Source organism: Phodopus roborovskii, unplaced genomic scaffold, assembly GCF_943737965.1.
Source record: "Phodopus roborovskii unplaced genomic scaffold, PHOROB, whole genome shotgun sequence".
NCBI lineage: Eukaryota > Metazoa > Chordata > Mammalia > Rodentia > Cricetidae > Phodopus > Phodopus roborovskii.
In genome coordinates this window covers 35,209,988-35,222,046 of record NW_026126418.1, presented here as the reverse complement: position 1 = coordinate 35,222,046, position 12,059 = coordinate 35,209,988, and the positions used below count along the sequence as shown (strand labels likewise).

At 44.5% G+C, this 12,059-nt stretch overlaps 1 protein-coding gene across 1 annotated transcript in view; it reads right to left on the bottom strand.

The window, feature by feature from the left end:
• Nucleotides 1-962: 962 nt before the first annotated feature.
• Nucleotides 963-12,059, bottom strand: part of Lrp2 (LDL receptor related protein 2) — a 145,728-nt gene continuing 134,631 nt past the window's right edge. Inside the window, exons 71-79 of the mRNA XM_051184531.1 lie at nucleotides 10,650-10,769; nucleotides 8,663-8,753; nucleotides 7,891-7,958; nucleotides 7,622-7,739; nucleotides 7,253-7,382; nucleotides 6,494-6,595; nucleotides 4,637-4,759; nucleotides 2,544-2,615; nucleotides 963-2,386 (exon numbers count right to left, since the gene is read on the bottom strand). Of these exons, the coding sequence (XP_051040488.1) occupies nucleotides 2,228-2,386; nucleotides 2,544-2,615; nucleotides 4,637-4,759; nucleotides 6,494-6,595; nucleotides 7,253-7,382; nucleotides 7,622-7,739; nucleotides 7,891-7,958; nucleotides 8,663-8,753; nucleotides 10,650-10,769 (983 nt within the window). The 3' untranslated portion in view covers nucleotides 963-2,227. The remainder of the gene's footprint in view (nucleotides 2,387-2,543; nucleotides 2,616-4,636; nucleotides 4,760-6,493; nucleotides 6,596-7,252; nucleotides 7,383-7,621; nucleotides 7,740-7,890; nucleotides 7,959-8,662; nucleotides 8,754-10,649; nucleotides 10,770-12,059) is intronic.

Genomic DNA, 12,059 nt, shown 5'->3' with positions numbered 1-12,059 from the left:
AGCCTCAGTGAATCTGAGGGAACTGAATTCCAAATGAAGATTGGAGTAAAGATAAAGTACTGAGGTATTGCACTTGGAAGGTGGAGAACTGAGAGAGAACTCAGCCAACCCTTGCATCTCCCCTGAAGTCACAAGTCTGGGAGGCTGCAAATGCATATGCATATTCAGTTAGGTTCTAGGACAAATACTGCTTTGGCCAGAACTGGAGTCTGCCTCTACCACATTAAACAAAGGAGCCATGGATTCCCCTGCAGCTATCAGGTGTGTATGCGTGTGTGTTTACAAATAAAGTCTCATTGCCCTTCACGAACTAAATTCAGTTTCCTTAAAATGTGATGAATATGACAAAACACTATGCCAAGAGCAACTCAAGGCTCCTTTCAAAACTACAGTGTCCCTCCCAATACTACAGAAACATCTAAAAGGCTTTAGAAACGATAAACCCATGATTGCACTCTTAGAGACTTAGCACTTCTGTTTTCTCTGTGGTAAGACTCTCCACATTGTCAGGGAATGATTGGGACTTCCCATTGTCCTCCCGAAGTTCCTCCAGGAAGATGTTATAATTGTAATAGGCTCCAGAGAGACTAAAAAATAAGCCAGTTAAGAAGAGGCCCCATGTAACTGGGCCAGAAACTGGAAACAGAAGAATAATTTCACATGCCAACTTTTTTTCTGGTACTAGACACTGGGAATTTCACCAGTGGGGGGCGGGCTCGCCACCTTCTTCAACCAACCCTTTTGTTATCTCTGCTAGAGCTTCAGATGAGATATAGGACTCCTTTCAAGGGTCCAGCTAAACTCTGAAATGTGCATCATCTCCAAAACAGCCTCCACTGGAAAACGCATCGAGGAGTGGAAGAAGGTAGCAAGGAATTGGGGTGGCAAAGCCACCATGCACAATTTAAGTGATCTATGGCCAAGGCTCCAGAAGGATACAGAGACACGAAAGACATCTGATAAAAATACACATTTATTAGAAATTTTCAGCAGCATCATTTCCAGTTGCTTTTTTTTTTTCCTAATCAAAGTAATTACAATCGGTACTCAAAATATGAGCAACGAAATATTTTGAGAACTGGAGAATAAAATAATCAGTAGTATATTTCATTCATTCATTCTCCCACCCTTCCATTCATTCGTTGTTTAACATGTGCAATATTAGCACAGAGAACCAGGAATGCTACTTGCTATGGAAAATGTATGTTCATACCATGGTCCCTGTCATAAAGAACACACCAACTACTCAAAAGAGCTGGGGTGTACAGTACATCCTGATACAAATGTACAGATTTAGGCAAAGACCTGAAAAAGGCTCAGTAAGAATGTTTTCCCTTTCTATTCGTTGTCAACTGAGGAAATAAATAGTCAATGTAATAATATTTTGCACAAAGAGGCGAACACCCAGGTTAACTGATAATTGTTTGGCACCCTTCTTTAAGGAGACACAGGTTTGGTTTTAGTAAGTCGGCTACAGAATTCCAGTGACTAAGGTAGGTGACACCTGAGATGCCAAGCAAGGGCGTAGGTAAGTTGATTTAAGGTCCATCAAGCAAAGGAGCTCATTCAGTGAAATATAAATTCAATGTGGGTCATGAGGTGACAGAAATAAATGCTGACTTGGCAACTAAAGACACAGCACATTCAAAACATAACTGGGGTTAGCAGACAGAGGCACACAGAAGGGTCCAACTGAATACTTTTGCTGCCTTCTGTGTTGTATGAAGCATCTATAGTCTATGTAGCCAACACTAGACTCTTATCAGCACACTTACTAATCAAGCTGACATGTTGAACATTGATTATTAATTTAAGTGCTGATGTTTAAAAATAGACCCACAAATGAAGCTTGGGCAACTTTCCTAGGTTGCTTTAAAGGAAACAGGAGTGGTATCTCTTTCTTTAAATATATAAGCCAACTCCTTATTCTTCAGTTCACCAAGCAAATGCAAAGATGTGATAATCCTTCCAAAATTTACAGAAGTACAATATATTCACAGCATCACCCTCGGACAACGTCAGTGCAAGATATACACAGTACCTCAAGATAATTGTACAAATATGAAATGGTATGAGTAAAAAAGACACACAACACACTTTCAACTATAGGCAACCAGAGGAAAAAATATATTTTTTAATAAAGTACTGAATGTTAACTTTTTTCATTTATCTGTAAAAAATATATGTGCAAAAGTGAGTGTCTAATCATTCCCTAGAGAGCTGGAGGCTATACATCAGAATCTTCTTTAACAAGACTGGCAGTATCTTTAAAGGTGTCTTCTGTTGCAGTATAGCCTGGAGTCGAACTTCTTTTCGAAGTTTTAGCAGGGAGAGAAGGAGATGGAGGGGGAACAACAGTCACGCCTTCCTTTTGCTCACTGTCCATCTACAATCACAACAAGACATTTACATCAGTCATTTACATCCCAGCAAGACCAGAAACAGTTCTGTATGAGGACTAGCCTTTGCCATTTTGCCCAGATTAATCTCAATGTGTGTCAAAGCACTGAGTGTCTGTGCTTAGAATAGGGACTAAGAGTTACCTCTGCATAGATTGGATTTTCAAAATTCGTGGTCTGTTTGGGTTTTCGTTTGAAGATGTTCCATTTTGTACCCTAAATGAAAAGAGGAGATGGAAGGCTTTCAGTAACGGGGTTTTCTATTTTTTTCTTCTTCTTCTTCATGAGTGTCTTTTCCTAGCTTTTTAAATCCTAACTGAAAAAAGTAACTTAAGGGTGTGGCTTACATAGCATATTGTTCAATTCCTCTTCTGGTCCCTGGATAGTAACTAAGATTCAGCAGTTTTCTTGTAACAGTTTCAAAACCCTTCCTTGCTGTGGATACACAGCTTGTGAATCTGGGCCTATGCCATCTAGAAGATTTGCTGTGCAGCTAGTCAGGTACAGAGTAGCCAAAACACTAAGACACTCAGAGCAGCAAGAGAAGCTCAAGAAAAAAGGCAAATTGTATCTCCTATCTCAAAATTATGGCTTGGTCAAAATATCTCCTCTAACTTCATCACATCCATCACCGCCCTTGTCGCTGTCATCATCGTGTAACAACTGACACTTACTGAGTGTTTGCTATGTGTCAGGAACTGCTTTAAGAAGTTTATGAGGTTCTGATTTTATCTCAATAATCCCTTGATGCAGGTTTTTCTGTTCTCCTAGGATGACACATACTGCGTCACAGCAAGACAAATAGCTAAATTCTAGTAGACAAGCAGGGAGGACTATGTACTGAATAACCCAAGACAGCTTCCCCCTCCCACCCCCACACACCAGTGGGTCAGCCCCACCCTACTGAAAAGGTGGCTGTAGTGCTGGCCACCTCACTGATAGGCTCCTGGTACCAGCAGCCTAGGTAGGCCATGTTTGTTAGACAGCCCGTGTTTTACAAGATGGCGTTGAGATTTGGTTCCTGTAGCACATGACTGTGGAAGAAAGGCAAGACCACTCATTCACCCAACCCACACAACTATTCTGTCTGTCACCAAACGAGGGAAGATGGAGACCCTCATGGAGGTCAAAGCCCTACATTTGGAAATGTGAAGTCAAGTGGAGAAGGCCAACAGTCATTATCTCAATCTACAATCGCTCCTTGGGAGTAAGTAATTGCTAGCAAGAGGAATGTGTCGGTCCCTCATTTCCAAACCCCCTTGGGAGATCCCGTGACTGAGTAGTAGGGAGTAATTTCTGCATGTTTACAAGAAGTAAACTGTGGGATGCTTTGAACATAATCTCCTCAGGGAGCTAACCAAGTGCTTCTGCTGTCTCCAGCCAAGTCACAGACACAGGATCCCTGGACAGACAGTAGAGACCAGCACTTGGAAGGTCTCAGCCTGCACGGAGGCAAGCACAAGACTCGGTGGACTGCAAAGAAAGAGCTGAAGAGCTGGGCTGTAATTGGGGGAGCTTGGCTCATCCCCAGCATGCCCATGCTATTTCTGGGACCTGGGTATCAGGGAGAAGGAGCAGCTTCTTGCCACATTACCCCTCCTTACAGGCCGAGCTACTGCTGACTAAGGAAGGTCACTAGGGACTTGGAAAGTACTAGAAAGAAAGTGTAACGAATAAAAACTAAGTCTGGCACTGCCTCAGAGAAGACAGAGACCCAGGGACTCAACATTTGACACTTTATATTAAAATACAATTTATATTAAAGATAATTGTTGAATTACAGCCCAAATATTCTCTATGAAATGCAAAGATATATGTGACAAAAAAAAATTCTTTAAGCGGTGTTTTTCCACTCTTTTAATCACGAGCACTAAATAGTTTGCCTGGCACACCAAAGGCAATGATGTTTGTGGGATGATTAGCTGGACAATTAGGTCTATCTAGATTTAGAGGAAGAAGGAATAAATAAGTAGTGCCACTTGGTGGTAAATGTTGATAATAGCAGTGAAGCTGTAAACTTGCAAACAGTGAACCTCCCAGGAAGGGTCTTTCTATGTACCCTACTCATCACTATTCATGTTGTGTAAATGTCTCAGATTTGATGTCCTTTTTCTGAAAATATGCTAGATCTAGAATCCTGTTTTCTGTTCTTTTTACATGGTCTCCTGTGGATTAATATCAGCCCCGAAATGTCAAAGCTCTTAGCAAATTTCTTTTCATGAGTCAGTTACCATTACCTGAATTTCATCAGCACCCGGGGAAGCTGGCTTTGGCTCCGGAACTGTCTCAGAAGTATCCATGGGACTTCCATAATTCTGGTTTTCCACATTTTCTGATGCAGTCACCTGGGAACGTTGCCCCTATGCAATTTTGAAAGAACAGATGACTAAATGAATTTTGAATTCTGTTTGCCATCTTGCTCTCCACAGACAGGGTCAGCCACCTTTTTTTTATCCGATAACTGACCCTGGCAGCTGTAAATACCACTCCTATTTCCCCCAAATAAGAGCAGTAACTACGAAGTCACCTAACATATCAACCCTGGCAGGCAAGTGCATCACTCACTGGCAGGCAATGTAATTCTTTAGACTCTTCATTCCCATTGTTGACCATAATTTTGGATAAAGGATATTCTAATCTCAGCCAGACATTGGTTGCAAACGCCTTTAGTCCCAGCACTCGGGAGGAAGGGGCAGGCGGATCTCTGTGAGTTCGAGACCAGCCTAGTCTACAAGAGCTAGTTCCAAGACAGCCTTCAAAGCCACAGAGAAACCCTGTCTCCTTGGGGGGAGGGTAGGACATTCTAATCACTTATTGGCAATCAAGTGCTCAGGAACAGCATGGTCAGGTATGGCCATGTATGGTATCATATACCACTAACCCCAGCAGAGGCAGGCAAATCTCTGTGGGTCTGAGGCCAGTCAGGGCTATGTCTCAAAAGGAAAATATATAAATAAATAGAAGGATAAAATGAGTAATCTGAGGACTGCCTAAAAGAGGATGGACTTTTAAAAATGGGCTTAATATTTAATCCTATTTTTGTAAAATTCCATGTAATTCTCTTTCTTAAACCCAAATCACCCTGGCTATATATACAACATGGAAGATAAAAAAATAAAAATAAAACAAAACAAAAACAAAACTTTATATCCACCATTTTGTTTCTTTTTATACGTGTGTGTGCTTGTATACACTCCTCATTTTATTTCATGTGAAAATTCCAAACAAAATACCACCTCTGTTCCATGATGCACTATCAAGGAGCAGGTAAAATTCTTTCAAGACTCAAACGTTTTTGCTCTTAATAAAAGCTATTTGTGAGCCAGGCAGTGGTGGCACACACCTTTAATCCCAGCACTGGGGAGGCAGGGGCAGGCAGATCCCAGTTCCAGGCTGGTTCCAGGACAACCATGGAGAAACCCTGTCTTATAAAAACAAAACCAAACAAACGCTAGTTTTGAAAGACACATTTCTATCACCTCATATTAAAATATACCATATGGTGAATCTGAAGGAAATCTGGCCACTGGCAAATACTGACAAAGGAGGCCCAGGTCAAGTCTAAAGGTGGGCCCTGGGCTGTTAGCCAGACCAGTGAAAAGCAGTGTGTGTCTCTTCTCCCGGTGTCCCTTAATACAGAGTAACAATAAGCCTTTACTAAGCCAATCTTAATTTCAGACCTCTGTGCTTTTCAGAACCAGTCATCCTTCCACTTCACCCCCCCCCCTCAAATTGTGCCCTTGTGACACTGATCTCCTCCTTACTCGTTTCTGACATACTTCCCTGTGTCTGTCATAGGACCCTGTGTCTCCTGCCTCTCTAATAGACTCATCCCCCTTGCTAAGATGACTCAGAATGACTGAGCACAGTGAACATCCCTGGCATAGCCTTGAAGCCTCACGTCTCCTTTGCAGGACTGTAAACCCGGGCAGCCTCATGACTGCCGGCAGGGAAGCCGAGATACGGGCCACTGCGCACTGTGCTGCGTCCCATTAAGAGGGCACAGGTCAGAGGCTTTGTGGGACAGACATTCCTTGCGGGATGTTCCAAACATGGAAAGATTCAGCAGCAACGACGGCTGAAAGACGTCTCACCTGAGCTGCCAGGGCCACTTTGGAAGCACTGTCCTTAGCCGCATATGTTGGGTTTTCGAATACCACAGGCTGCTTCCCCACCTCCATGATGAAGTGTTCATTCTGGCAGGGAGGAGACAGAGAGCAGAGAGGTCAGACCCACCAATCGGCTCCAGACAGGAAGGTGCCTCCCTCGTACCTGGGACGTACACCACACTTTCACAAAGCCACCGAGAACATGAGGTCTTAGAGAGGGTAGAAGAAAGAAAGCAGCAGGGGACACCCATTGCAGCAACCCACTGCTTCAGCTAATAAAGATGAACCAAACCGTTTGCTCCAGAAAACACCAATACTCTTCCTGTAGCTGAACTTACTACGGTCCTCTGTAACTCACTGTGGTTAGAACAGTGGAGAAAAAGATGAGTGGCAGGAAAAGATAGGGAGGTACGGCGGCATGGGGAATATTGTTCTTCCAAGCAGGGGTGGGGCTGGATGGTTGGAGGTGGAGACAAAGCGCTAGGAGCGGTTTTCAGATTACAGAAAGGGTCTGCTGGGCCACGGCTGTGCTAGGCTCATCCCGGAGTGTGCCGCCTGCTCCTCATGAGAGAGGCCACAAGGACCAGAAAAGGTCAGCCCTTCCACCAGCGCTACAGCCTACAGAGTACAGACTGTGTTCTTCATTTTAATATTCCCCAGGATTAGTTTTGTTTCTTATAAGGTTTTCTCCCATAAGTTAGTGTAAAGGAAAACTTCAAATAATCACATAGAAGCCCCACTCACCATCGCCATGGATCGGTCAATAACTGTCTCCGGGCCAAAAGGAGAAACACCAATGTCCATGCTCACATCAGTCCCTGATCTGAAAGTCACCCCATTTCCATTTTCAGAGGGTTTGGCAAGGCTGCTTAAGCTGGAACGAACCAAAACAATGTGTCGTGTTGTTGTTATTATTTAATCTTTGTAACGATTACTTTCCTTCCATATTACTACTGAGTATTAAATGTGCAGTTCCCTCCTTGAGTGCACATGTCAAAAACACAGTAGCAAGCCCCCTGTCTACCTGAACACATGAAAACACAACCCCAGATACAACTTCAGAACAAGAAACGGGTCACTTGCAGAAAGCCGAGCCAACACACAGAAACTGACCTTGGCAGCTTGGGCAGAGTGGGTAAAAGAGAACCAGTTTTTCTGTAGTTAAAGACTCCAAAGAGTACTAGAGCTCCAATGATGATGATGATCAGTAATGTCAACAGCACGGCCATTGCTGCGCAGAAGGCAGAAGAAGCAGAAAGTCAGCATCATCACCAGAACCAGGAAGGCTAGAGGGGCTAGAGCCTGTGAGCCTTCAAAGATTGGATCAAAAGGAAGATGGGGGGCTATGACTATTGCAGGTCACCCATATTCTGGACACTTACTTGTCCCTGGAGGGATGCCTGTTGAGAGCCCAACCTCACAGTATTCTCCGTTGTAGCCATTAGAACACCTGGAAGCAAGAGAAGACTACTCAGTCACCTTCTTAGACTTCACATGCACAGAGGCAGAGAGGACTGTGATCCAGTGACATGCACGAGGGACAGGCAATGCAGCCTGCACCACACCTGCTTCTCCTGTCAACCTAAGAGCATCTATGAGGGTCAGCCTCACAGATAAGCCGTCTCCTCTGCACTTCTTCCTTAGAGAGAAACTGATGGACATGATGGCAGCATCCCATCTTCCAACAACTTTCGGGAAAGTGGCTATTCCTCTTGCCTGTGAGGAAGGCTTCCCACAGGCTTCTTCACTCTGACTAGTCTGCTTGTCACAAGCCTTGTATTGAAGCATCTATCTCTCCTGCCAGTGGCCCTCCCCTGCTCCTAAGCCATCATCCCAGGTGAGGTGGGAGGTGGAATGGGGAGACACTGCTATCCTTTTTCTCACTCCTCGCCCTTCCTCATGGCTCTGCCATTCCCATTTCTCTTGGAAATGCACATAGGCATTTGAGCCAGATCCTGAGCCGAGGCTTACACCAGGTATGGTTTGGGCAGCACAGCCTCACCTTCTGCAGACTCCCCCAAAGTAGGACAAGCTGGTCAGATGTGAAAATGGTGAAATAGACAAACTTGCTGCACCTGTTTACCCAGCTGTAAAGAGCTTCGGTTCCCTAGAAGAGCCAAGGCCTATAACTGGGACCTCAAGAGTCAGACTTACGTGCATTTGGGGAGGTCATTCTCATCAAAATAGCAATTTCCTCCATGCATGCACCTGCATGGGAGAGGCATGGCGATGGGAAGTTCGCTGGCTGCAGAAAGGAAGAGGCATGCATGGGTTAGTCAGCCACAGGCAGCTGCACCATGCAAAACCTGCCCGGGACTGAGGCATGAGCAGGGAGGGGGCTGCCAGGTCTCCCGGCTGAGCTATCACCTGCTCCCTAAGGCAAATGAACTTCCTAAACAGTGATAGAAACTTCAGGGTACTTTCTTCCTCGAAGCAATGAGAAGGTTAAACCTGGAGCATATATTGTGTCACCTGAAATCCCCCAGAGTCTCTTCTGGGAACCATTAAAACCTGGAGTGTAATTTAGACACAGCTTGAAACAGCAACCCATGATTCCAGAACATTAGCAGAAGACCAGGCAAGTGGCAGACACACAGACACAGATAGATGGGAAAGCACCTGAGGGACAACTAGCCAGGGACCTCTTTACCTGCCACTGGATTACTGCTCCTGCCCCCCCCCACGCATACTCCCTGGATGAGTTATTTATCACATGTGTTTCATTTGATGAGTTTGTCTACTGTCTGGGCTCTGTAAGTCTCTACTCAAAGTTCCCTTTATCAGAGAGCCTAGGCAAGCCAATCATGGCAGCCCTGTGCCTATCGAGTGAACTTTAACCACCTGTTCTATTACATATTCATAGGGTCCCTGGTTAATTATCCTACTAGCAAGTAAATTCAGTGAGAGCTCACTTCTTTTATCTCTGGAACTTTCAGTCATACCCGGTACAGAGTAGACATTCGATAAATGCCATTGAACTAACTGATAAATTAACAATAGGCCATGTCAAGACTCTGTATGCACAATGTCTGTTATCAATCATTAACAGGCTTACTTTGGATAAAGCTCTTTTAAATGACAATCTCACAGAGTGTTTGTGTTTCTTGCATGTATTCTCTGTGCACCACATGGTTGTCAGAGGCCAGAGGCCAGAACTGTTGTCACAGGCAGTTGTGAGTCATTATGTGGGAGTCTGGGATTGAACTTGGGAACTCTGCACAAGCAGCCAGTATTCTTAACCACTAAGCCCCCTCTCCAGCCTCAAAATAGCAGAATCTTATCAAAAGCTCCCCAGGAACACTGGAGTGAGCACACAGGGCAGGAAAAGAAAACAGAATAAACCCAGTATTTTACCCTGAGCGCCATCTCCAACTGAGAGTCCCCCCTGCGGTAGGAATTGTTTAAGTCCCCATGAACTTAAACTTCAGGAAGCCCCCAGGACATTAGCCATAAAAGCAGGCTGCAGGGTAGGTAAGCTGCAGGATGACTTTCTGATAGCTTATTATGCAGAAGATATTGGTTAGGGACAGTAGTTATCCCCATGACTTATTAACTATTCAGATGAGCCACTGAAGAACGGATCTTGCCAAGAGGAGATCTTGTACAACACTGCAGGAGAACTAAGCCACAACCCCCTTTCCCGCCTTATTCTGCACTTCAATTCTCAGCAACATAGCCAGCTTTCTAATAAAATCCTAAAATGGACATGTGAGAAAGGCAGGAACTCTCAAGCCTAAGTACCCCCCTCCTAGCCACCCCAACCCTCCCATGCTAGCTCTCACACACGCACCCCACTCAGAAAATGGTTCTGTACCTTGAGCAAATTCTGGGACAAAGGGAACATACTGCATGGAGAAGGAAAAGATAGAGGAAGGGAGGGAGGCAGAGATGCAGGGAGGGAGGCAGGGAGGCAGGGAGGGAAGGAGGGTGGAAGGAGGAAGAGCCTTCTGGAAAACCCACTCTTCAAAATGTCTTTATAACACAAATGGCAATATGGCTGCCTGCAGAGTCTCACCCATCTCCTCATGCTTCCCTCATCCCCTTCCCCAGCTACTCCTAACTTGAATCTGCCAAGGTCACAAATACAGGATCTCTGGGCTATTGAAGGTCCCAAGGCTTCCCAGACAGTGAGTACACTCACCTGCATCACACGCAACAGTGCTGCCACTTAAGAAGACCGAGCCTTGGGGACAGGCACAGGTGTACCCTCCTGGTCTCAGCAGGCAGAGGTGACTACAGACCTGCTTGCAAGGGTTGGGCACTAAAAAGTAGATGAGATCGGAGTTAAGGTCCTGTCAGGAGACTGGGTATCCCAACATAGTACGCCTACGCCTAATATCTGGTATGGTTCTGTCTGGCCACTCACCTACACTACCAACTGTGCCACCCCATCAAAGTCGCACAATATTCCCATGTGATTTCCTTACTGTTCACCGCCTCTATGACTGTCACTCATCTCTGCTGTTAGAAGGTGAAAATCTTCTTGGTTCAAACCCAAACTTATTTTTAAATGGCTCAGAAGACCAATGGGTCCCAAATCTTATAGCAAGATTTGTCATTACCCAAATCTGGGTGGGTCATAACATCAAATCTACAGACCAAAGCCCACCTTGGATGAGCTTTCTACAAAACTTTCAGGGAAGAATTTTATTGCTGGCTTCAGTTTCCTTGCTTGCAAAATGAAGGGAATTTAGCTAATTTGACATAAGAAGCTGGGAGCCACTAGGTGAAGCCCACCTAGTACCATTTAAAACTCCTTGAGTAATCCTAGAATCATCTGAAATATACTTCGATATGAATTGTGAAGGACTCAAGGGTTAAATTAGATTCATGTTCCCTGGATCCATTCTCAGACTAATGTTCTGTGATCCTGATTCTCTCCCATCTAAAAATACAATAAAAGTTGAGAGTAGCTATAAAATAATAGGACGCTTTACAAAAGCCTCATCCAAGGTCTGCCTCATTCACTATTTAGTCGGCCTTCTGGAGTAGAATATTTTTAATTTTAATGTAATATAGAATATGTGTAAATTCAGATTCTGCTTCAGAAGTTTGAGGTATGGGGAGTCTAGGCATCCCATTGCTAACCAGTCCCATCTGATGTCGTTGTTCCTCAGTGGGCACTGAGTAGTAAAGGACTGGTTTCACATTTCCTTGAACCACCAGAATCCATACTGACTGAGAACGTCAAACACCCACAAATACGGTGCAGCAAGCCACGTTTAACAAGGTCGGTTAAACAATCTGATACACGCTGAAATTTGAAGATTCTTGGTCCAGAGTGAATGTAAATCTAGCACATTTGGGATGGAGTAGAAACCCCAAACCTTCATCTCTAGTCAGTGGCCCCAAGTGGGGCCCAGAGCTCTAGCTGATCGAAAGACAGTCCCTAGACTTTGTTTTTCTTTTAGCCAGGTCATCAGGTCACTGAAGACACAGACTATTCTATTGAGTTTTCAGGTAACAAGCTGTGAAAAATCCATCATACAAGTCACTCAGGGAATTTACTTCCTAGAACACACATTGACCACATTAACCACCATTGTAAGCT